At 38.6% G+C, this 27,508-nt stretch overlaps 1 protein-coding gene across 2 annotated transcripts in view; it reads left to right on the top strand.

Moving 5' to 3' along the window:
• Positions 1–27,508, top strand: part of ST6GALNAC3 (ST6 (alpha-N-acetyl-neuraminyl-2,3-beta-galactosyl-1,3)-N-acetylgalactosaminide alpha-2,6-sialyltransferase 3) — a 572,885-nt gene that overhangs the window by 244,122 nt on the left and 301,255 nt on the right. For both annotated transcript variants that reach the window (XM_011953150.1, XM_011953151.1), the window contains exon 2: positions 204–398. In XM_011953150.1, the coding sequence (XP_011808540.1) occupies positions 204–398 (195 nt within the window). The remainder of the gene's footprint in view (positions 1–203; positions 399–27,508) is intronic.

The raw sequence follows: 27,508 nt of genomic DNA on the forward strand, positions 1-27,508 counted from the left end.
CACTTTCTCTCAGCAGCCCAGCACACTAGGACAATTTGGTCACCAAATAATTATTTTCCATTTCCAGGTAAAATGTGTTGAATGACAGAATCATTCAACCCCTATGAAAGAAAAAGAGAGGAATAAAGGAACCTCCTTCTGTGACTGCCTTTGGTTGAAAGTCATTCATTCTTCTTTTTTTTTTTTTTTTTAATGTTTTGTAGAGAAAGTCTGTGATTGCTGTGAGCTTCATAGCAGCGTTCCTTTTCCTGCTGGTCGTGCGTCTTGTAAATGAAGTGAATTTCCCTTTGCTACTAAACTGCTTTGGACAACCTGGTACAAAGTGGATACCATTCTCCTACACATACAGGCGGCCCCTTCGAACTCACTATGGATACATAAATGTGAAGACACAAGAGGTAAGATCTCAGAGGGTTACCTAGCAGTGGAGAGTATCCATGGTAACGGCTTTTCTTTAGGAACCAGAGGGCTTCCAACTCACTGAACTTACTCTCTCTGCCCCGGAGAGCTTGCTTGGGTCCCTTACAACATCTTCTGTTTTATTATTCTTAGACATTTACTGACAAATGTCTAAATCTGCCACCCCTCCTACATTAAATCTTCTGATTCACTGGTTTCATATGGAGGCAAGGAAGCAATTACTTGTTTTCCTGGTGGTTTGTGGCATAACGTACATATCTCTCCATTTAGAAACTCTGATCAGCAGTTACCAGCTGGAGAACTGGCTGGCTTGATTTCCTGTAGGTCAACCGGTTGGGGAGAGCTCTGTATAGAACTTCAAAAATGCATTTATACTCCTTAAAACTCTGAAATCCTTAGACCTGGACCTAGAAAAGGCCAAGCTGATTTTAAAATTTGCAGTGGCTGCAGAGATAATGGGATTTAAAGAGTTTTCAAATTTAAAGGGGTTAAAATTGTGTAAATCCTATAATCACTGAAACTTTAAATCTTTGTAGCCAATTGGTAGTACAGGAGAGGATGGAGGTATATTGACAACTAGAAAGTGCACACTATGCTAGCACTTTTGCAAGCGAGCATTTGTTTCATAAAGTAAAATGAAAATTGAACCTCACGAAATATGTGACATGTATAGAAGTGCTTAATAAAATTGTTTTCACTATTCCTTTCTATGGAGTTGGATGAATGTGAGTTTAATATTCATAGACACAAAGTCCAAGCCTGTTTGAAATTGTTAGTAACAAAGATACAAGCTACCAGTGTGTCTACATCACCAGAGAGAGTCTTGGATCAGATCCCATGGAAAGGTCACTTTGTAAAGACAGTAGAGGGTAGAGTCATGCACAGAATGCTACTCCTCTCCTGAGAGTTATTCTTAGCATTCTGGGAGGATGCTAAGCTTGGTCTACCCCCTTTTGTAGGCAATCTCATATCTGAGTCATTGCTTCTGGTTAATTTGATTCTTTGAAAATTGTTTCTGTATCTGCAGGATTTACAGACTTTTATTAGAATTTTATAGTTGAAAAAAGCACCATTAATAACACATACATTCTTAGGATCTTTGATGTTTATCCTTTAATTGGTTTTAAATTAATTTTTTAAAGTGTCTATTGCTTGAATTTTTAAGTGTCCTAATAAATTGATTACCTATATAAAAATGTATCTCTTTGAGGAGAGTTTGTCTCACTCTTGTCTTTTGTTACTTTTATTTCTGGCTGTCATTTAATGTTCTATAACCTACTGTATGATGTTAATCAATTCACAAATGCCTGTCACAGGCTGAAAATGAAACATGTGACTAAAATGTCTCACGAAGTATTCTCATATGGGAAATCCCGTCAAATATCAAAGACTCTTTCATTTGTTTAAATATTAATGAATTTGATTTTGGAGTGTGAAAGGAAAAACTGACCTATAGATGCAGTTATTTAATTAGTTCTATTAACTGGACTATCTTTGAAATTATTTTGATGTAGTTTTTAATGCAGTGATTTTAAAAAGAATATTGAATATTATTTTGCTCTTGCAAAGGTTATTTCTTAGGAGAAAACATAGTTACTGGAAAGAATTTGGGCTTTGGAAGGATACAGGCCTAGTTTGAGAGTCAGTTCTAACATTTAACGAACTTAAGCAGTATATTTACTTTTGAGTAACTTCCTTAACCTCAGAGCCTCAATTTCCTTATTTGCAAAATAAGGATAGCAACATCAGCCAGCAAAATTATTTTGAGGATAAAATAGGTCAAAGTATATGAGGTTCCCAGTTTCAAATTGCTATTCAATGAATGAATCTCTTTTGCTTTTTCTGTGTGTTCCAGTATGGCATGAAGTGTTCAGTATGAATAACATCAAATTATCAAAGTCCAGAGTACCAGAATTTATATGTATATTTTGAAGATCCTGTACTTGGGGGAATAAACACATGTAGGGGTTCTCAATCTCATTAGTAATCATGGTTTTACAAATTAAAACCACAGTGAGAAAGAAATTTAAAAATCACAAGGAGATACTAATACACACAAAATGCCAGATTGGCAAAAAATTAAGAAGTCTGACAATACCAAGTGTTGGTGAGGATGTGGAACAACAGATACTATTGTATACGTGTAGTGGGAGTAAAAATTGTAATACCCACTTTGGAAAAAAACATCTCCACTGTTGTATTGAGCAAAGTTGAAGATTTACATACTGCATGCCCAAGCATTTCTAGCTGTGGATATCCACACTAGAGGTGCTCATGAACTTGTGCGCTGGAAGGCATGGACAGAACATGTAGCAGCATTTTTCCTAGTAGCCAGAACCTAGAATATACTTAAATATTGATAAGTAGAAGAGTGAGTTAAAGTCGTGCCGTATACACTGGAATACCATACAGCAATGACGATGAAGAAACTGCAGATATATGTGACCACATGGAAGGTAAAGCAAAGTACACAATGTGATTCCATTTATGGGTCACAAGAAGAGACGAAACTAAATTATGTTGCTTAGGGACATACACAGCGGTAAACTAAAAAAAGGAAAAAAAAAACAAGGAAATTATTATCATGAAAGGGGGTCTAGCGGTTACCTCTGAGAGGAGCGGGCAGTTTGTGATCAGAATGGGTTTCTGGGGATTTAGCGATATACTATTTCTTGATCCTGTCGAAGGTTACACAGATGTTTACAGTCCATTTATTAAGTATAAATTTATACTTTTTGGACTTGTATGTCTATTTTATTAAAAAATTAAAAATATGTTCTGATCCCAGGAAGGATGTTTATTTACCATTTACCATAGGTAAGAAATCATACAAGGCAATTCACCTAATTCAGCAGCAGGAAATAACTAAAAAGAAGCAATGGGGTATTAAGCTATCTAAAGCAAACTAGGAATATTTGAAATAAGCAATTTGATTTTATATAAAGACTAACAGACACATAGGCAACTTATTTCTCTAGTTCTGATCTATGCATGATAGACCCCATATTGCAACACGAATGTAGCTGCTGGGGCAGAAAATTTTGTATGAAAGTTGAAAACATTAGAACGCTCAAAGAGAATGACAGATTTTTCTCCTAAATTCAAGTAGTTCTAGGCTAAATTGGGAAGAAATAAAAATTTGGTGACTTTTTACCACTCTTCTCATTGATTTCATCCTTTGTTCTGACAGTCCCACCCCTACCACATTGTCTGTGCCATGCTCTTACTCCCAAATGATTGTGCATTTGTTCTCACCATAATGTCCTCAGGTGCAATCTGTTGCAGAAATGTTCCATTAAATAAGAGACAAAGTTTGATAAAGCGTTCAAGAGCCAAAGTAATATAGCTGAAAAGATAGGTGGTGAGTTCAATGTTCTAGGGCAAATAGCTTAAATAGTGACCACAAAACCATGCTTCAGAGATTATCACACACTGTGTCCCTATTCATTCTATTCTAATCCTGAGAAAGTCAATAGGTTTAGCTGAACCGAGTCAGGTGATCACCAAGCTGATCTACTTATTTCAAGATCTTGGGCCTTAAAGTTTTCTCAGAAGTTTCTTTCCCCTTAAATGCATATGCCTTCTGGAAATTACTAAACTTCTTAGTATTTTTTTTTTAAATATGTAGGCATGCCAGCAGTGATTTCCAGACCTAGAGCATCTGCAAACACTATGGCTGTTGATGATGGTTTTATTGCCTAATGTTCCAGCTTGGCCAGAATTTGCTGTAACTAGACATAGATTTTATGAGCTAAAATGATTACAAGAAAGAACATCTCTTCACTACTGTCTAAAGAAAAGTGGAGTGGGAGGCAGCAGAATTAGGTCAAACATCTAGTGGACACTGTGGATTGTAGGGTTGCTTAGGAGCAAAATCTGATTCTTTAGTTATCTTTTAAGAATAGATGACTCTGGTCCCTTTGGATTGGCACAACTGAAAATATAGGTGGTTTGTGAAGCTATGACAGCCTGTCCTGAAGGTCCCACATATAGTAAATTATACCCAGTTTAAGCTCTGCTTCATTTTATCAATTAATCTGTTTTTTTTTTTTTTAAATCTGTTCCCAGGGGAAATACAAAAATTAAAAGTGAAAGGAACACAGGAGAGATATGGTTTTGCTTATATGTCAAGTTGTTTATTTTTTTCCCTGATATAGACCCATAAAAAGGAACAAGTGAAAACTGTGATGACTATTATAAAGGAGTTAAATAGAAAGATCAAAATATTCCTCCCACTGTAATAATGATGATCTAAATATAACAGAGTTGGTGATTGGCTTTAACTCTTTACCCAGTCTTCCCTTCACTTTCTCAACCAGTGCAAACTAAGGTTCTTTTCTATGGGGGAGGGGAAGTCTTGAGAAGCAGGAAAGAAAACTGAGTGCCAACTAACTGGGTGAGTGCTGAAATTCTGAAAGTCTTCGCTGGTCACAGAGCCCCAAATTCCTCATCGACACATGTTTAAGCTGATAGCAACCACGATGTCAAACCAAAGCTTGGATCAGAGTGATTTAGATTTTGCAACAGACCCTGCCTTCACCTCCCTGCTGTATCATTACTGTGTCTATAATACAGTCCTCCATTTTAAAAATGACAGTATGAAGATTCCACCTATAGCATTATGGCAGAATTACTGTATTATCAACTGACTTTGGATATGGTAAAAAGCATATGTCACCCATGTGTTTTTCCAGAAAAAATTAGAAACATATTCATGCTTGACAATATCCTAAAACCCTATTTTCTCCTTGACACAAATACTATTTATTTTAAATTATTAATTGTAGCAGACAGAGAAAGTATAAAGGATTAAGGTAGTCCAGGGCTTGGTTCAAGGTAATCTTGCTTTCTCTTGTTGAGATCATGGCAGATTTTTGGGAAAAAGGAGAAAATGAACTTCAGGCTAGGTTCTGTTTGTAGTTGCCTATCATGGACTCAGTCATTGTGTTGTCTTTTTTATTGTGTGACCTAGTATGAAGATGTTGCTCAGAGCAAGCAACCTGCAGTTTATTTGCAGTTACTGCTAAATGAAAGGATCCAGTTTGGGTGATCAGTAGGATGCCAAGGCCAGATCTTTCTGGTAATCAGTGAGGGTGACAGATGTCTTCCTCAGATCTGATAGGATCTTCCCCTTAAGATGCTGGGGCTACAGAGGATTTCTGGTATTTGGGGAAGAGTGCCCTTTCCCTGGATTCCTGAAATGTGCCAAGTGGAGAGGTACAAGATTTCCAGAACACAGGAAGCAAGTGCAGGGCTGCATACTGACTTACTCGACAATTTAATGAGGCTGAAGTATGCCTCTTTAAAAAATGAGAGCGTTTTAAAACCTCGAGTAGACTAAATAGGAATATTTAGGATCAGTTGCTGTGACAGACAGGCCACACTAGCCTAATTAAAGATGTGCATAACATATTGATGTTGCAATAGAATTTCCCAAATTATGGTTATAGTAACAATTAAGGAAGAGAGCTGACTTTCTTGGCGATAAAAGCACACACTCCACACATTTAAATAAATGTACACATGTAACTAAAGCTGACATGAATAGGTTTTCTATATTTGGTAATAGAGGCTTTGGGTTTTACATAAGTATATTGAGAGCAATTATATGCAAATGTATGTTCCAAAAGTTTTAAACTGATCAGTTTAATTGTTAATTAAAATCCGAACATTCCCATTTATGTAATCGTAAAGCAAAATAAAATTTGACTATTAAATTGTTATAGAAAAGGAAACAGCTAAATTAACATATAATAAATCAAAACGCTGTGACTTTTTACCACCTTCCTCATTGATTTCATCCTTTGTTCTGACAGCCCCACCCCTACCACCATATCTGTGCCATGCTCTTACTCCCAAATGAATTTGACATGTCCATACTGGATTTGTCATTTTAAGGATAACTTATCATTTTTCCCAAGTATGAAAGGATGTATTTTTTGAGTGGAGAAGAGATGACTATGTTTCTCAGCCTGGTGATGAAATAGCAACTCTTAATCAATGACCATGTCTCAAGACAATCTATGATTGAGTGCCAAATGAGAAGGACAGATGCCACTGTGGGTTGGAATGATTTCAGGAAGCTTTTGTGGGAGAGGTGAGACATGTGCTTTGGAGAAGGATTTGGATGCGACAGAGGAAGAAGAGAAAGTAGAGTTGGGTGAAAAAGCAAAGGTTCAGAATATGTATTGTGCATTTTCCTTCAGCCCCTACAACTTCCAGTAGGCCGAGGACACTACATGGAAAGCTACAGTAAAACCCTAATGTCTATGCTGGTAATCATCATTGCCTTACACTTGGTGGATCCATTTCATACCTTTCTCTGGATTCAATACCTTTAGTCCTAATCATATGGCTCTTCTTTTTGTTTGGCTGGTTACCTAGCCTTGGAGTGCTCTTACCTTGGTCCTACTGCCCTGCATACTATGTAGGGGGTCACTTCTAACAATGCTTCTCTCTGTGTACCCCTGACATGGACACAACTCACCATTTCCAAGAGGACCCTGAAGTAGTGCCCAGGCCTCTGTGATCCTCTGACTTCCAGAGAAGGAAATCAGGCACATGTACAGGGAATACATAGGTCAATCTGGCTGGAACTAACTTACTCTGGAGTACAGAAGAAGATAGAAAAGGCATTCATTGGGTAATTATCTAGGAATGTGAGTGGGATTATGGAAAGACCACACTCCTATGTAGACATAGGAGTAATACATACATGCAATATATATGTCCATTCATAGTTATGAATCAGTATGTACAAATATATGGAAAATACATACATGTATGCATGCATGCAACATACACATGCACACATGTTCACAGATCAAGTTCCAGCTGCTTAAATACAAACATACATAGAATATATACAACATACTATGTTACACATTAAAATGGTGTGTAAAATGGTGTGTAAATGATGTAAAATGGTATACACACACACACATGCACACCATTATATATATATATAATTAGGTAAATGTATATTGTGCCTCTTGTGGTTGTCTACTCTCCACTTTCCCTTTATTAGAGAAGGTGGCCCTTTCTTTTGACCATAAGAGTGAGCAGAAAAGTCAGGCTAGTGATTGGTCAATCAAGTGATTGGTTGAGAGGTGGGCACATGGCCCAAGGTAAGCCATTCTGAAGCCTTCTCAAATTTTACTGTTTTTCTGGGGAACACTGGCAGGAAAGGCCCCCTTTTCTCTGGTGGTAAAGCTGTTGGGATGTGATTCTCTGGATGTCAGTAGCTGTGTTCCCAGGAGAGAATGAGACAAAGACACTGAGAGAAACGGAAACAAGTTGCAAGGCTAATGTGAAGACCCAGACAACACTTCAGGTTCCAAGCTCAATTCTTGAAGGCAACCTTCCCTCCCATCCCCCGTGGTTTGGGTGTATAAGCCAATATATTTGTCTGCTTTTTACTTTTATTGGTTTGAACTGTTTTTGTCACTTGCAACCAAAAAAGTTCTAGCTGATATATTCTAGTTATTTTACAGCCACCACCACCAAATGTTCAGTAACTCACCTTTAAACAAGGTGCCACCTGAAGGAGGAGGGAAGTGGTCTTTCCAAATCTGCAGTCTCAAACCTGCTGGGGGGCCAAACACAAGTCACATCCATTAGTCAGTTCAGGTGTCTGCAAGGGATGAACGCTGTCTGTCTTTCTGCTTAGGAACATATTGCTTAGTAAACTAGCTTATCCTTTTGTGGTAGAAAAATGAAGGTCAATTTCCCAAGGTTATAATGCCAGAAAATGGCTGGACAAGACTGATTGCTACCTGAATTGCTAGTCGTACTCAACTGATAAATCATGTAGTTTTATTACAATTGTTAGATGAAACTTTCTCTATTGCTGTGAGGCATCAGTAGTCAAACTAGATTGATTTTCACTTTACAAATCACATTTTTGATTGATGAAAAATCCATTATTATCGTAGGTTTTAATGTAGTAATTGGTTCACCAGGAAGATATACCACATTATTTATTACAGAACCTTAGGTAGAAAAGTCCCCATTTGCCAACTATCTTGTTAACGCACTTGAAAGGGGCCTATTAGAAATTCAGATATCAAATTACCTCATTTGTGACAAGCAAAGGAAAACAAAACAGTGTATCTATCACAAATACCTTGACTTGAGGGTTGAAAAAGATAATAGAACTCATGTCCTGATGGAGAGAGTTTTTCTATAGCTCTTCTCAAGCTGATGGCCTGGCAGAGTGACTAGTGCAAAAAGCTTTCATCAAATGGCAGTTAGTATTAACTGTAAATATTAGTCAATCACCAAATATTTTAACAAGTGCTTATTCTGTTCCAGACATTGTGCTAAGGATCAGCAATGAACTGTAATTTAAAAAAATGTTAAAATTGGGGTTCACCAAAGAAGAGAACAACATGGACCCAAGTTAGGAGTATCCTGGAACAATACCACCTAGAAGGTGTTTGCATTGCAGCCTGTAATGATGATGGCTGAGTAACCATCTTACACAAGAAATTCATTTCACTATTCTTAAGAATAGTGAACATTCAAGTAATTTCAATTAAACAGTTATATTCAATGTCTAAAAGGTAATTTGTTACTAAGTAGATGGCATCAAATTGGAGTTCTCATTTTTCAGAGTAGCCTTACAAAGACTTATTCACAAAAGAAAGATAGCCATTCAAAAATTACTATATGCTTTCATATCAAATGTTATCCCCCACCTCCCCACTGCCCCAAGTTTGGGAAATGGTATGTCTGGTTAACTGAGTCATCTAATAGGCATTTGCCTAATAGACATTTGCCAAGTATTTAATAGATTATTTATTTGTTTATTTATTGAGATGGAGTCTTGCTCTGTCACTTAGGCTGGAGTTCAGTGGTGTGATCTCAGCTCACTGCAACCTCTGCCTCCTGGGCTCAAGCGACTCTCCTGCCTCAGCCTCCGGAGTAGCTGGGATTACAGGCACCTGCCACCACACCCAGCTAATTTTTGTATTTTTAGTAGAGATGGGATTTTACCATGTTGGTTAGGCTGGTCTCGAACTCCTGACCTCAGATGATCTGCCTGCCTTGGTCTCCCAAAGCGCTGGGACTACAAGCATGAGCCACCATGCCTAACCTAGATTACTAATTTAAAAGGAAAATGAAACCAAGAGTTTTGGTCTGACAATACATGGACTAAGATAACATGACAGCCCTCCTGTTGTAACACCATGACATGCTAGATAAAACTGGATGCATTATTTAATGCCCAGCTGGCCTTGACAGAATGGAGGAAAATCTTCACTTATCAGAAACTGAGAAGGAATGGAAAGAGAGGTAAGTTTGAAAGCTGCAGGTGTGGCTTCCGTGGGGTTCATCAGTATCAGTAACTGAGGGGATTGGGTATTATTGGCCCTACAGGTCGGAAAGTGAGGCCTGGGCCCAGAAAAGGCAAAAAGTGAGACCTACTCTCACACATACCCACCCACAGCTGGGCCTTTAGAAGCTCTGCTCTAGCGAAAGGATACACTAGGAAACACAAACACAAACACACACATAAAAAATCAAACAGAAGAAAAAAGAAAAAGCCTATTTACATATTTAGTCTTCGGGTAACAAAAAAATTATCCCTGGAAATTCATTTGGTCTTTGGGTAACAAGAAAATTATCTGTGGAAATTCATGATGCTAGACTTGTACCCTGGTGGTCTTACAGTTTGAATTTTACTTCTAACATTTTCTAGGAACCCTGAAAACTGACAAATCTATCAAAGATTGATCTTCATTTAATGACCAATCAGGGCTAGGGCATTAAAAACTCCTCTAGAGAGTATTCACACAACCTAGACACAAGATATTCTTAAAATGCACCATTAAGAATTATAGAACGGACAAGGAAACAGCCTATTTATTGTAATTAGTCATGCTTTGCTACAAAAATATTACTGTTTGATTACAGTGTGTTTAGCTATACCCTGCTGTGGTGTTTCATAATATGTGTATTTGTGTATTTGCTCTGTTGTCTTCTTCAAATATGAACATTTACAAATCCCAAAGTATACCTGATTCAAATGATTTTGGATAAGCAATTGTGGGCCTGTGTCAAACACAGACTATAAAAATGGTTAAGAATGAATAAAATATGTGGGAAGCAAAGTTCTAGCAAAAATAAAATATCTGAAAAATAATTGAATATAATGACTAGAAATAAATAAATAAAATTGTAATACCTCAGCGGTTAGGTTAAATGACAGTCACTGTGTTAAGTATTTTATGTGCCATTTTCTCTTTTAGCTTTTATGGAGTACATACTATTTTACTGATTTAACTAATTTTTCAAGACCCCAAAGTATTGATTCTATGCTAGTGTCTTTTATTGTCCTGTGTGGCAAAACAAGAACCTAAGATTATCCTAGTCAATAAATTCCTTTAAATGGTTTCACAGAGTGTCTGCCAATTCATGAAGTCAGTAAGTTCATGGGATCCCATTTGTTGAATTTACTACATGCAACACATTGTGCTAGGCACTGAAATTATGAAAAAGAAAACACTTTTTGCCTAGGAATAAACTTTTTTGTAATATTAAATGCTAATAAGGAAGGTAGAATAACATGTAAAATATTATTTTAACTCTTCAAATGTAGTCATAGAAAGAAAGTTTGGAGATAATACTTCTAAATTTTAACATGATGGTCTATATCTGGGTTGTAAATTTTAGAATTTTTTTATAAAACATGTTTTTCAAATTTTCTACAATGAGTGCATATTGTATTTATTACTAGAATTTTTTTTTTTTTTTTTTTTGAGATGGAGTCTCATTCTGTAGCCCAAGCTGGAGTGCAGTGGCGTGATCTTGGCTGACTGTGACTTCCACCTCCTGGGCTCAAGTAATTCTCGTACCTCAGCCTCCCGAGTAGTTGGGACAAAGGTGTGCACCACCATGCCTGGCTTATTTTTTGTGTTTTAGTAAAGACGGTTTCACCATATTGCCCAAGGTGGTCTCAAACTCCTGAACCTGATCCGCCCGCCTTGGCCTCCCAAAGTGCTGGAATTATAGGCGTGAGCCACCATGCCCGGCTGAAGAAGTATTTTTTAAGCAATGTATATCTGTGAAACACTCTAGAACTTTCACTGTCATTTAAAAAATAGGACTTAAAATGTCTAGATAAATATATTGTTTGGTATACTTTAAAAAGTGAATATTCTGCCATTCGTTAAATGTGAGTTTCTCCTAGTGACTCCCTTAATAGGACTACAACATGGAAAGGAGAATAAATAGTAACTATGGTGGGAAGGCTGGCAAACACTATCTCAGCTAAGCGATCAAGGTTAACATCCATAGTGACAAATGGTGTTGGTAGTATGTGCCCTTGGTATGATGTGATGAAACCGACACTTAACCACTGAGGCTGTCTTCCCCAAATCCTGTAAGCCTGTTTAATCATGGGATAAATATCAGACAAATAAATATTGAGGGCCATTCTACAGAACACCTGAAGACAACTCCTTTAAACTGTGAAGGTTATCAAAAACGAGGAAAGTTTGAGAAACCCCCACAGCCAAGAGTGTCCTAAGGAAACATGACAGCTAAATGCAATGTGGAATCCTGGATGGGCTCCTGAACAGAAAAAAGACATTAGATCAAAACTAAGTGTGAATAAAGTATGGACTTGAGTTAATAATAATTAATTGTAACAAATGTATAATACTATACGAGATGTTGATAATGGAGAAACTGGGTGTGGGCTATATGGTAACTATACTCAATTTTTAAATAAATCTGAAACTATTCCAAAATATAAGGTTTTAAAAAGGTATTTAGGTTTTTGACCTGTGCTTCTGGAAGGTTGGAATTATCATTGACTGAGATGGCAAAGACCATAGGAGAAGGTGAATTGAAAAAATTTTGGAATGTATTAGTCTAGCTCCATAGGGCAGGGATGTGTAAGATACATACATTGTGAATACATCACTGTTTTAATATTCTGTATTTAATACAATAAATATTTTGTCAGGGAAAATAGTGAGTATTCTAGAAATAATTCCTGTACTCTTTAAGAAGTACAAGTTCTTCAAAGATTCCCCAAGAACAGCTGTGCAAGTCAGTGTAGCTTTCTAATGTCTTTCATCTATACTTAACACACTATAACAGTTTTTTCTATTGCAATGCAACCCAAGTTTTTTGCAAGGTAAATTATTTGTGATATTCTTAGGAAGAAAAGGTAGAAAGTAAACAACTTTTTGGTGGCTTGGGTGGTGTTGTATTTTGCCAATAACTGTTTCTTTCCAATAGTGTTTAATGATATTTATTGGATTGAAGAAACTTAGCTATCTTTCAGGTATCTTTCCCCGAGCCCACAGGACATGCTGGAAATATTGTTCTGTGAGCTCTGACAATCTAGCGATTCTCACAAATAATGATTATTACAATTATTATTACTATTATTGTTATATTATTGCTACCATTGGTATACATACACACACACACACACACACACACAGATATATATATGTTCTTTTTGTGTTCTTTATTTTGTTTCATTGATCAACATTATTTGGTAAATGCTACTTTTATGTAATTGTTGCTTGCAGTATTAGACCTACTTCTTTTTGCTCATCTTTTTTTCAGAATATCTTTAATAAATTCACCTCTATATGAATTTCAGCATCATTTTATTAAGTAGAGTGGGAAATCTTTGGTGTGTCAGACAACTGTTTGCATAATATTGCTGTGTAACAAATCACCCAAACTCGGTGGCTTAAACAATTGTTTATTCTTGCCAATTTTTTGTGGACCAGTTGCCATCCAAGCTGAGATCAGCTATGCCTAGTTCCAAAGCTGAAAGTTGGGCCCTGGTCTGTTTCATGTGTCTCTCTTCACCAATGACCATTGGGCCACCTGGGGCATATTCTTCTCATGGTGGAAAAAGCACAAAAGACTAAGTTCAGTCTTGAAAGTACATTGTAAGCTTCTGGTGGCCTCACATCTGTTAACATCCCATTGATCAAAGGGAGGCCTAAAATGAAGGGGGAGTAAAGTGCACTTCACCCGCCATGAGGTCAAGTCAAGTTACATGGGCAAGTCCAACATCAATGGAGTGGGAAGTATACTCCTCCTATGAAGGTGAGAGTAGAGAGAGGGACTATTTGTGAAAAATAATTTCATTCACCATTCTGGTGGAATATTTATGGGAATTGAATTAAATATTAACTTGAAAACAGACACTATTATAACAATTGCTTTTTCTACTAAGAAGATCTTATCTACACAAGTAATTGTTAAGTAATTTGCTAAAAAGACCATGAATGTACATTTCAAGTAGACTTCCTGTGGTATCTAGTAGGAGCTCAAAAAATGTTTGCTAAACTGTTATTCATGGATATTTTGTATTTTTCTTGAGTGCAAGCTCTTAAAATGATATGTGTAACTATTTTGGCATGCAAAAATACTATTAATTTTATGTATTTTTCCTGCATTTGGTTGCTATACTGAACTATTCTAATTAAGTTCTGGAAGTTTTTTTTTTTTTTTTTTTGCATTGCTTAGGGATGCAATCTCAATGTTTTTAAATAATCTTTTTCTCATTTCTTTTCAATACTGTTTGCATTGACTAGAGCTTATCAAACAAGAGTAAACAATACTGTAAGATTTTTAAAGACAGTACTTCTAATATTTGCTCACTTAGTATAAAGCTGACCTGACCTAGTTTTCTTTACCATATTAAGGAAGAATTCAAATGTTTCTAAAATTATTTTTCTAAAATAGTGCCTGTGTGTGTTGAGTTTTTATCAAATGACTCCCTGGCATTTATTGAAATGACTGGATGATTTTTCTCCTGGAACTTCTCAAGGTTGTATTTTCTTATTTTGAACCACCATTGCCAATTAATTTCCTTTTTTTCATATTAATCATGGTTCTCTGGAGGAAAAGGACCAACAAGATGTGTATGTATGTATGCATATATATGTGCATGTTTATGTGTCTCTGTGTGTAGAGAGAGAGATATTGAGAAAGGGATATTTTAAAGAATCACCTCATGAGACTGTGGGGAGTAGACCAGTAGGCTGGAGACTCGGAAAGATTTGCAGTTTGACTCCAAAGGCTATCTGCTGGCAGAATTCCTTTTTGCTCAGGGACACCAGTCTTTGTTCTACTAAAGCCTTCAACTGATTGGACAAGGCCTATCCAGTTTATGAAGGATAATCTGATTTACTCAGAATCTACTGACATAAATGTTAATCTCATCTACAAAATATCTTCACAGAGCATCCCATTTTGAGATGCAGCCTCACTGTCACCCGGGTGGGAGTGCGGTGGAGCAATTTCAGCTCACTCCAACCTCCACCTCCTGGGTTAAAGCAATTCTCCTGCCTCAGCCACCTGAGTAGCTGGGATTACAGGCACCTGCCACTATGCCTGGCTAACGTTTGTATTTTTAGTAGAAACAGGGTTTCACCATGTTGGCCAGGCTGGTCTCAAACTCCTGTTCTCAAGTGATCTGCACTCCTCGGCCTCTCAAAGTGTTGGGATCGGCCTCTCAAAGTGTTGGGATTACAGGGGTGAACCCCCGTGCCTGGCCCAGAATTATGTTTGACCAAATATTTGGGTACTATGATCCAGTCAAGTTGATAAAATAAACCATCACAATGTATAATTCTTTTAATGAATTGTTGAATTTGAATATTTCTCAGAAACATTCTTTGGGTTATACAAAATTATTATCCCATATAAAAGATGAGGCAATTGAGGCTAGGATAGGTAATACAACTCACCCAAAGTCTCACATGCTCAAAGTGGCAGGACTGAGATTTGACCCTGGCTCCGAAGCCCCAGGTTTTAGTCATATACTCAAGTACACAGAAAGGGCATCCAATATGCTGACACATTCTTCTTCAGATTCGCCTTACTTCCTTTGCTCAGGATTCACCTGCCTGTAACTGTCATGTGTGATTTAATCTTGATTGTTTTTGTTGAATTGGGGAACTTCACGAATGAGAAGTAGAGGAGCTGAGATTTTTACTTTCTGGCGTGAGCTGCTGTTAAGCTGATTATCTTGCTGCAGTCCACATCTGGACCAAGTACAAAAGTGAAGCCTGACTTTTTACTCTATGTTGCTGATAGGAATAACAGCCACAACACCACCATTTTTGCCATCTTGTTGATGAATTGACCTCATGTTTCTCTACCTACATTTTTCAAAATAGTGCTCTTTTATGAGTTACTCAAGCCTCATTTTAAAAGCAGTGTGGTTGGTAAGTATGTTTCATACCTGCTCATACTGAGCTTTTTTAACCTTGTGCTATTGAAATAATATGAGCTTTTGGACATGATGTATTCAGTACAGCCTTTCAGAGTGAAAATGTTGATTTTCCCAAATTAAAGAACTAGGGGATATGGTAATATATGCTCTCGATTTTGAATTAGGTGGAACTGACATTGTCAGAAATCTACTAAGGATAAAAATGAGGTAAAGTTTTAGGTGCTGAGCTATGTGCCAAATAGCCCTTGTGTTTCTTTCTCGAACACCTACTTCAAAGAAGCAGATTTGCCTTTGATATCCCTGGGAGCCACAAGAATATGAACTGACTCCAATTGCCCTCATCATCTCCAGAATTTATTTTTTATTTTTTTAGGGCACGAGTCTGCGGTCAATTTGCTTATTTGCTTCTCCAAACCAGCATGATCATTATAATTCTCCTTTTCATGAAATAACCAACTCTCAGCCTGTTGTTAATCCTACCTAGAGGTTGAGAGTGGAGTCACCTTACATGAGGGCATTCATCTCTTCAGTAAGTGGTGTGCTTGTGTCAGAAATTTTTAGGCAGACAAAAACACAGGAATCATCATGGCAACAGAATAATATTCACCACCTGAGCCACCTTGACATTTCTCTGCTAGTAGGAAGCTTTCTTTTTTCTTTTGTGCTTTTAACATAGAATGCCTCCTAAATTTCGCAGGCTACATAATCATGCCCATGAGCCTCCTCGTTTCAATGCGTCTTGCCCCCATAACCATTTTTCTCTGTAAGTGATGTTAACTATGCAGAAAGCCAATTAGGAGATTCCACTTAGAATTCCTTCTCTTAACTGTTTCTCAAAGCTTATGTGGTATAACTGCCAGAAAAAGATGTTTGAAAAATAGTAATATATATTGGCCATTCAATGTGTAACTTTCATGCCTTAGCTCAAACTGGCAAGCTTCTTTATACCATCTTTACATGTAGAAAAGTCTACCTATTTCTTAAAATCCCATCCAAAGGCCATTTCCTCCATGGTGGTTTGCCTGTTTCACCTCCTTAGCAATCACGGCTGTCTCTCATGAGTCCTTTTAACACTTTAATGATAACTAATAATTATAAACACTTGGGTCATTCTTTAGGTTTTTATAAAGTTTGTTGACACATCATTTCATTAAATAAATAATCTTGTGGCCTTGATTATATTCTCCATTTTCATTCTCTCTCTTTTTTTGGAATGGAGTTATGCTCTGTCATTCAGGCTGGAGTACAGTGGCGCAATCTCGGCTCACTGCAACCTGCATCTCCCGGGTTGAAGCGATTCTCATGCCTCAGCCTCCCAAGTAGCTGGAATTACGGGCATGCACCACCATGCCCGGCTAATTTTTGTATTTTCATTGGAGATGGGATTTCACCATGTTGGCCAGGCTGGTCTGAATCTCCTGACCTCAGGTAATTCACCTGCCTCAACCTCCCAAAGTGTTGGGATTACAAGCATAAGCCACCACGCCCAGCCTATATTCTCCAACAGTGGAGAACATTAAACAAATAAACACAGGAGGGTTAAGTTTTTTTTCTTTTTTTCTTTTTGAGACAGAACCTCACTCTGTCACCCAGGCTAGAGTGCAGTGGCATGATCTCAGCTCACTGCAACCTCTGTCTCCTAGGTTCAAGTGATTCTCCTGCCTCAGCCTCCTGAGTAGCTGGGATTACAGGTGCACACCATGCCTGGCTAATTTTTGTATTTTTAGTAGAGACAGGGTTTACCATGTTGGTGAGGCTGGTCTGAAACTCCTGACCTCATGATCTGCCTACCTCAGCCTCCCAAAGTGTTGGGATTATAGGCGTGAGCCCATGCCCGGCCAAGTAATTTGTTAAGTGGCACACAGCTGTCCTCTGTCTTCTGACATCAAGTGTCTTCCTGTGCTAGCTATATCCTGCTGGTCTCCAATTATCATTATCTTAGCCAACCCTTCTGGAGCCCATCTCTGTGCCAGGCATTCTTCTAAGTGGTTTATATGCAGCAGCAGTAATAGCTAACATCTTCTTGCCAGATATTCACTTAGTCTTCAAAGCAACTCTATGTAATAGATACCATTATTATCCCACCATTTACAAATGAATAATCTAAGGGACAGGGAAGTTAAGTAACTTATTCAAGGTCAGATAACTACAGGAGGCTGCTGGAAGTGTCAGTCTTTCCATATCCAAAATCTGGTGTCTAGTTAGTGAAAATGCTGCACAATCTCAAAATTGACAGAGGCCACCCTTTAGACATAATTGCTACAGGAATATTGATCCCATCTCCTCTTGTATTTCAAATCTTCAGAGTGCATTCCACAGACTTCTGCCTGTGGTATACAAGACCACAGAGGCAAGAATGTCTGGAAAATGTAGATGTTAGATTGCCAGCCTCTGCTGTGTAAGATGGCAGAAGAGCATAGAGGAAGGTAAAAATGAATACTGGGTACCAATAGACAATATCTAGCGTACCTGTGATAATGATGTGATAATGATGTAAGACTACTGCCATTTCTTTTGAATGCAATCCTGGTAAGATGGCCAATGAATGTTTAGTCACTCAGATATGCAGTGGTGTCCCCCGACCACTAGGGGGAGATGAACAACCGGCATAGTTTGATGTCTTAAGAAAGATTATTTGTTAATGAGTAATGGAAAAAAAAGACTGAGAAGGAAGTGGATGCTTTCTATGGCTTATGAGGAGAAGCTTATGCTGTCTTTAATGAAAAATTAATCAGGCAAACAAATGCCCAGAGGAATATATACAGATGTATTCCTATTTACAGTCACTTAGTGGATGTGCAAGCATCCAAATGCTTCCTTAATCCTTCAACTATCTAAGTAATGATTGAATAGAACCTTTGCTCCCCCTTAATGTAAATGTAGGCATTTATTTGCCAAAAGAGTAGTAGCTCAAGAATTGCTAGCAATAATTACCCTACTTGCCAGTGTATTGTGTCTTTTTTGATTATTCCTCTCTTTCTATGTAGAGATCTGCCTAAAATATCTCATGAATTTTTCTCCCTCAAGTGTGCATTTGTGAAGTTTCTGGAGAGATTGATTGGAACAAAAGGATTTCAGTTTGTGGCGTCCTGTTAATCAGCTCAGATTTGTTAAAGTCATTAGTGTTATAAATTTCTTTGTACCCACAATTCTCCTTACGCAGAGTTCGTTCTGTGGCAGTGTATTAGTGTGGGCAGGGTATCTTTCATCAACTTAGTGTTTTTAATGGGGCTTACCAGAGTTAATGACAGTAGCAGTCCCCCCAGGGAAAACAAGGCAGTTGGCTCAGATGTCTTGTGGGAGCTGAACCTGCTAGAATGTTCTTCTGGGAGTTTCATCACTAATCTGCCAACAACTGGAGTCTGTATCCTATTAGTTTCTAGTCACTGAAATTGTGAGATACCACATACTTTCTTTTTTCAATCATCTCATTTTTCTCATCCTCTAATTCGTGAAAGGGACACAGAAATATTTAGAAAAATTAGGATTCTGCAAATTGTGAGATTGATTTTCCTATGTTCATCTCACAGTGTTCAGATTGAGATAAGGTACCTAACTTCACTAAGCTCTTAAGTTGTCTACTGTAAGACAAAGTCAATACCACTTCCTTGGAAAGAAATAGGCCATGATGAGTTAGGTTTTCTCCATGTGTAGGTTATTCTAAGTGTTTCAGGGCTAATGGCATCCCCTGAGGTAGTAGGTAGATAAGTTGGTCATCAGGTTAGAGCCTGAGTTATGAATCAATTCATGTGTAGTCCTTACAACCATTCATTCTACAGATTCTGATATCTGCCTACCCCTCAGGTCCATCTCACTGTGCCCTGTACCCACAGTTCTCATGCTTTGCCCAATCTGAATCATTTTGAATTCTAAATTATACAGTATACTTTATATTTAATACATTTCTGAATTTTCAAGTGTCAGCTCCTCCCCTCAATTACCTGGTAAACTCCTCACCTTCTAAGTCTTTTCTGATTGTCTTCTCCTTGTTGGTGTACTCAGGTTCCTAGTGTAGCTTATACCTGATTCAACCAGAGCACCTATAGCAATTTATTGCCATCGCTTATGTGCAGAGCTCCTCCTATGTAACCATAGGCCCCTGAAAGACTGGACCCTCTTTGCATCTCAAATCTCTTCTTCCATTCCCTGCCTGCCATTAGTGGTGTCTCCATGCAGGAAGAAGCACATCCAGAAATATTTTAAATTATGTAAAGTTCAATAAAGTATTTATTTCAACCCCCAGAGAAAATGAGATCAGATTTGTACAGAGATGTGGTTCTCCTCAATTATGGTAAGTTTAGTGGGTGAGAATGCTCAGCAAGATTTGCATTGCATAAAAAATCACAGGAATTAGGACCAGTGATTGGAAGATTCAAAGGAAGATTTAAGCTCAGTATAAGTAATAACTTTCTGGGCATTAACACTGTTCAAAAATGGAATGTACTATCTTTTCAACTAGTGAGGTCTCAATGATGGGAAGTATTTGTATCGACTCATAAGGATGCTATCATATATATTCTCATATTGGTTTGGAAGAGATGCTTGGCAATATCTTTTCTAAATCTTAAGATTCTATTTTTATTTCTGTAATTCAGTACAAATATTAACTTCTTATAATTGCCAATATGGCTTTTATATTCATTATTCATTTGATATTCATCATCAGTTAAAATTTTTCTATTAATCAAAGTCAGTGAAAAAATTATCTTTTGCCTCACTCTTCAATGAATCTGGCTGTCCTTGCTTTTCCATGTTTCCTTTCACTTCTTTCTATAAACACCATAAAATTAATGAGACTTTAGAAAATCTTTCAAGTTTAGTCAATGAATATTTGAATGTTGGGCCAGATGCAGTGGGAGGTACAAAGAAGATATAACACTGATTATGGTAGCTAGTGTTTATCAAGTGATTACTGGCATTTTACATATATGGACTCATTTGTTTCTCACAATAATGCTATATGGTAGGTACTATTTTCCCATTTTATAGATGAGAATCCTGAGACACAGAGAGATTAATTAATATTCCAAGATCATATTGCTCTTAGATGGAAGAACCACAAGCAATCTAATCTAAAATCTGAAGGTGTAACCATTAAGCATTACTGCCTCTTCATGAATAAATTTAATAAGATACCACCTCTTGCCTTCAAAGGTGATTCCACCTGGTAGAATTACATGTATTTATTATTCACTGGATAAGGCTGTTTTTACTTTTACTTATTGTAAAAATATATTCTTTCAAACTTGTCTGCATTGTTATCACTTGATAATGTTTTGGCATTGGCCAAACAAAAATCCATGTTTATCTAATTTACACCACTTATAATATTCTAAACTTGCTGTGTAACTATCTCTAGTTTGAACTCAAAGTAATATGATTGTATCTTCATGATTATGTTAATTATCCTTCCCTGAGACTTCTCCATTTACCTTTTGTTTTTGTGGAAATCGTAACAGCGTACAATAATCCAACGACAAATAGACCTTTTGATTTGGATATAGCCATCTTTCCACATTATTAAATGCATACTACATGCAGAATGTCTAAGAGAAAGTAGAAGATATATAGGCCCAACAAAAGATACCATGTTAGAAGTACAAATAAAGTGATGTTGGACAAATGAAGTGAAATGAGCAGTCACAGAAGTGAGATTCACCAATATGCCTTTCTGAGCATCTTCACTGGTATTTGTTTTGGAGTGGTCATCATGTTGGTAATCTCACAGTTGGCAGGTAATAAGTTAGTGATTCTTCCCAATCTTGCCTGAACAGATGCCTCCTGTAAGCACAGCTGAAACCCAAGAAAGTATAATTTAGAAAAGCAATTTTTAAATTTTAATATGCATCATATTAAACTGAAAAATTAGGTAAAACACCAATTGATGGGCCTCAGAACCAGGGTTTCCAATTCAGTAGATGTGAGGTCAGTTTCAAGAGTTTGCATTTGCACTTTGAAAGAGCTGGAATAACACTAAGAATATGCATAACTCCTGGGTGTGCATTAGGATCACCTGAGAGTCTGGTCACAAAAACAATCACCAAACTTCTAAATAAAGACCAAAAGCTCTTCTAATAGTAAACCCTGAGATAAATATGAGCTGTATACATACTTAAAAAAGATGAATGAAATAAGTAAAGGAATCATTTACCCAATTTTTGATGAATAAGTGAGTGGCAGCAATTGTGGTGGTAAGTTAACAGGGAATAAAAGTTTGCAAGGTGAAAATTATAAGAAGCAATTCCTCTTACCATGCAGTTCATAAACAATCACAAATAGGGCAGGCTTGCTGAGCTCTTTCATACCTAGCAGGTTATTGTCATGAAATTGTATGATTATTGTGTACTTTACAAAGTTTTATTTTACAATAATTTGTATTTATTCATTCATTCATTTTCCAACCCATTTATTCCAGTTCAGCCCTGAGGATGGCTGGAGCCTATCCCAGCTGCTCAGGGTCCAAGGTAGTAACCAGCCTGGGACAGGATGCCATCTCATCACAGGAACACACACACACACATACACACACACACACACACACACACACACACACACTCTCAGACTGGGACCATTTAGATACAACAGTGAACCTCACATGCACAGCTTTGAGATGTGGGAAGAAACTGGAGTTCCAGAGAAAACCCACACAGACATGGGCAGAACATGCTAACTCCACACAGACATTGGCCCTGGCAGGACATTGATTTTTTTATTCATAAAGATTATAATGAAATGCTGTTAAATAAAACGATGTCATTCAAGGACTTGTTGTAATTAATTGAGGCTTTTAGTATCTCCTTTTCCAATTATGTTTTCCAATTACCAAACATTGCTCATCACATAATAGATGCTCAAGTAATGTTTGTTAAGCAAATGAATATCTCTTATGATAAAAAATATTGCACCAGGCTAGGTTGACTGACCACATATTTCTAATGATGCTGGAATGACTTATTTCTGACAAAAATTATTAATTTTATTGATCCAGAAGGAGCCATGTAAAATTGTTTTCCTCTTCTTGCTTGCTATTTTCAATTTTTCCAATTTGGGCTCAGCTAGCAGTGCCACAGCTGAACAAAGTGCATGGATTTTAATAAGGACTCCTATTGCTGAGAAGGATAATAAGTGAGTCTGGAGGGCAGGGTCATACTCTCAAAGGCTTTCTGAAGGGAGGCAAGATTAAAATGCATGGCAGGCTGAGAGGGCTGGAAAGAAGCTATGATTTCTCACTGTGGATTTCCTCAGAGTGCCATTAGTGTACCAAGGAGAACAAGGGAGATTGCATTTACATGAGGAAAGCAAGTTAGAGCTCAGTGATCTTGAATTTTTTGGCGTTATTTCAATTATTCGCTGGAATAATTTAACTTTGACCCAAAACATGTGTCTTAGTATTGTATAGTTTTTCAGGGCACAGAATATTTCTGGCTTTCCCCTAATGATTGTCATGGAATGCCCTTAAATTTAATGAATAAGTGTATCCCAAGACAGTGGTATTGAGGTCTCTAATTCCAAACAGTAATGTATTTTTGTGAAATAAACAAGGTTCAGTATTTCCATTCGATTCGGTGGCATTGATGGAATCTGAGCACATTGGGCGATTCACAACACAGTCATATTCTTATTCAATCTTCATTAGAAATTCATGAAATAATCATTGTGCTATTAACCTCATTATATAGGTGAGGAAACTAAGTCACTAAAAGTTTAAATGACTGGTCCACATTAAAACAGCTGATGAGTGATGAGGGCTGTGAAGACATCTCAGGTTTTTTCTTCCCTGGCTCAATGCTGCTCTACCCAGCACCTCTGTGGACAGGAACTCCTTTTATCCCCCACTTGTTTGATGAGAAGTATATGAGGCCAGGGAAAGGAAGGGACTTGGTCAAGGGCAAAGGGCAAGGCGTTGTGAGAGTCTGTTCAGGAATCTCATCTGAATCTAAGCAGAAATCCACGTCGCCTGCCATCCTAAAGGGATTCATTAGTTGCTCCCCCTCCTCATTGGGTCTGTGGTATATTTGTGAACAACAGCTGCATTTGCAAGTAGCCAGGACTTCCAGATGACCTAATGCGCTGCCAGAGTGAAGACAAGCAGGGCCGACTTCACAGGCCAAAGAGGGCATCTGCATTTGCCACTCAGCCCCAATTATTCAAATCTGCTCCTGGCAGGAGGGATGGTGGGTCCCTTAGGCACAGAGGCCCGCCTCTGATCTCCAGACTCTCATTTCTCCCAGATCTGCCCCCTCCTGTTGCTTAAGCAGAAGCCTGGCTGACCCCCGCCCCTTGGAGGAGGAAACATCATTCCTGCATTCCCCAAGCACTCTCTGGCTGCTGTGTCAGCAACTGGATGCTCGCCCAGGCTCTGCAGGACTCTAGAGTCTAGAGCCTGCTGGCCCAGAGGCAAGAGGGCTGCCAGATGTGCGTGCTAGCAAACCACAGGAGTTACTGTGAGATTAGAGTGGCACAGAAATAGTCAGGAAATTACCCTTCCCACTGAGGTTGGAATCCAGGGTAACTGAGGCAGCAAACAAACTTGTGTGTGTGTGAGGTGTCCCAGTGTACCAGTGTTCTCCAATCAGGGGTGTCTTCTTCTTGGAAGGAGGACTTTTTCTTTTAACTCCTAAAGGGTCAAGGTCTAAAAGCTGGTTGGCAATACTTGATGTCTAAATTGTGGCCTGGGGATCACCATCACCTGGGTGCTACTTAAAAATGGGGAATCCCCTAGCCCAGCCCAGACCTGTAGAATCAAGATCTATATTTTAACAAGATCCCAAGAAGGTTTATTTGCATATTTGAGAAGTCCTGCCCTAAACAACACTCATGAGCCTGGGGAGACTCTTAAGGGCTTGTGAGACACTTGAGGGTTGTGATACTTCCTAGGTACTTTTGTAGCCTAAATTGGTCCTATGTGATTGGGCTCTACGTCTAGCACTGGCTTGGTGGTGATACTAACCTTCCTGTCTTTCCTGGCCCAAACTGACATTTCCAAAGGACTGCGTGAGGTGGTGTATACTCAGGCAAGGCGTTAACAGTCACACAAGCACTCCAGGGCTTTCTCCTGGCAGTGCTTGAGCCACATGGCCCTCCGTGGAGCACCTACTTCTATCTTGAACCTTATAGTTAGAAAGCCAACAGCTGCCCTACATGGGGGAACTGCACAGTATGCTAATGGAGGAGCAGCATACTGAAAATGATGTTGTGGCTATTAACATTTTTATGGGTGGACTGCTTTGCAAAGCATAGGGAAAGTATTACTCTTCTAGGATTAATATATTTAACAAAAAGTCTGCCAGGAGAGGAGGTTTTTGCTGATAAATATAATTCTGCTGTTGATTTATTTAGTAATGGAGACTTGAAATTACAGGAATCAATGTGTATATGGAAGCCATTGTCATTTGGTTAATTATGTTTTGCCAGCAGGATGGGGAAGCACTTTATGCTCGATGCAGCCAAATGTATTTCAGCCAGAATCCTGTGTTATAAATGACGAGCACATAAATGTAGATAAAGAGAAAGACTCCTATAATTCTAGATTCCTGGACACTTGATCCTCCAGAGGCTTGATGTCCCTGGCCCCCTGCCCTGGGGCTGTAGCATGTGGCATAAGTAGGTCTGCTTTCTCTATAGCAATACACGTTAACTGGGCTGATTTTGCACCCATAGGATATTTATAGATGTCTGGAGACATTTTGGTTATCATAACTGAGCAGGGAGGATGCGCAACAAGTGGGTAGAGGCCAAGGATGACGCTGATGCTAAGTATCCTACAAAGCAAAAGATGGCCCCCACCCCCACCCCAATGAAGAATTGTTTGGCTCAAAGTATCCATAGTTCTGAGGTTGAGAAACCCTACTCTAGAGCATTCCTATTTGTGATTCTGACTCAAAGAAATGGGGTCAAGTCCATATTCTGTCTGTATTTTGACAAATAAAGAAAATAAGGTGGGGACATCACATCTGGTTATGTAGGATTATCTTCCAAGACATCCACCTGGGATGGAGTCAAGATGAGCGTGTAGTAGGAGAGACTGGAATAGCTCTCCAGCCACTGTCACTTATCTGAAGAGGTCTAGCTCTGTCATTGGTCACCATCCTGTCAGGAAGGTCACCCCCTACAGGGTGACCTTTCCCTACATTCTGATGAAGCAGCCGTGGGTTGGGAGGCATAAACTTTGCTACAGTCACAGCTCTGCTATTTACTGAGTGACCTTGAGAGTGTTAGGCAGTGTAATGGCCCTTAAAGATGCTCACATCCTAATTCCTGGAAGCTGTGACCTTTCATGGCGAAGGGGACTTGCAGATGTGATTTAGTCAAGGATCTTGAGAAGGGAAGATTCCCCTGGATTTTCTGAAGGGGTCCTTGTAAGTTGAAGATGAAGGCAGGGGAGTCAGATTCAGAGATTTAAAGATGCAGTGCAGCTGATCTTGAAGATGAAATGAAGCTGAAGGAAGGAGCCATGAGTCAGGCATGTGGGAAGTTCCTAGAAACTGGAAAAGACAAAGAATCAGATTCTTCCCTAGAGCATTCAAATGGAGCACACTCCTGCTGATACCTTGATTTTAACCTCCAAAGACTCGTCTTATACTCATGATCTCCATAACTGTAAGATAAAAGATGTTTGTGGTAATTTATTACAGCAGCAATGGGAAACCTATGCATTAAGGAAGGCATTTTTTCCTCTTGAATGTCACACTATAAAATATGGCTTCATCCACTGTAAAATAGGTGTTAGTCATTTATTTGTTCCTTCATTCACTCAACAATCATTTATTGAGTGCCTACTATGTGTCCACTATTCTAGGCACTTGGGAGAGAGCAGTGGACAACAGAGACCGAGTAACTCCTCTAATCTAGTGACAGGAGACTGATAATAAACTTCCAAAAAATATAGAAATCTACAGTGATAAATGTTATGAATGCAAATGAAGCAAAGTAAGGCAACTGGAGTCCACATCTATTTCTTACAAAACATTCAGAGCAGGTTCTGTGATAAGGTGATATTTAGCAAAAACCTCCAGGAAGTGGGAGAGCCATGCAGATATTCAAAGGAAGAATATTTTTAGTAGAGGAAACTGCAAGAATACATCCCCTGAGCTAGGAGCTTGATTCCGAGATTCAAAGAACAAGGGAACCAGTGTTGATAATGATAGTAATTACCCTACAAGGCTGGCATGAGAATTTTGGGCAACATACATGAAACCCCCTGGTGAATTTCAAAACACTATGCAAGTATTTACTCATCATTGCCCCTCAGAGTGCATTTTGGGAGCTGCCAAGGGATGTGTAAGGTGACCTTTATTTTTTGTCTATATAAAAGTGAAGGGGAAGCAGCTATTGGCCTCGGGCCATGGAAATTATGCACAGAGGCCTAGAGATAGGAGTATTTTCCCAACATGGAGCTAATGATGATTCTATGGGTGTCCTTCATAGTGGCAAACCTTCAAGGGGTGGGGACATCATTGCTGTTGTAGTCCTTAAACCCTGTGGTCCAGAAGGGTGCTCCCAGGGTGCCAGAGGGGGCCCAGAGCAGTCAGCTTATCTGTCCTAGGGGCATACAAAGAGAGAAATCATCAAGGAATTCAAAGACCTCAACTCCTGCCCTGCCTGGGCCCAGAGAGAAGCAGTTAGGATAACCTCTGATACCCAGCCTTGCCAGCAACTAATCTGCAGAAGGATGAAATTGAAATATTTGAAATATGGCCGGGCGCGGTGGCTCACGCCTGTAATCCCAGCACTTTGGGAGGCCCAGGCGGGTGGATCACGAGGTCAGGAGATTGAGACCATCCTGGCTAACACGGTGAAACCTCGTCTCTACTAAAAATGCAAAAAATTAGCCGGGCGTGGTGTCGGGCGCCTGTAGTCCCAGCTACT

The sequence above is a fragment of the Colobus angolensis genome, unplaced genomic scaffold (genome assembly GCF_000951035.1).
Source record: "Colobus angolensis palliatus isolate OR3802 unplaced genomic scaffold, Cang.pa_1.0 Scaffold359, whole genome shotgun sequence".
In the NCBI taxonomy this organism is placed as follows: Eukaryota; Metazoa; Chordata; class Mammalia; order Primates; family Cercopithecidae; genus Colobus; species Colobus angolensis.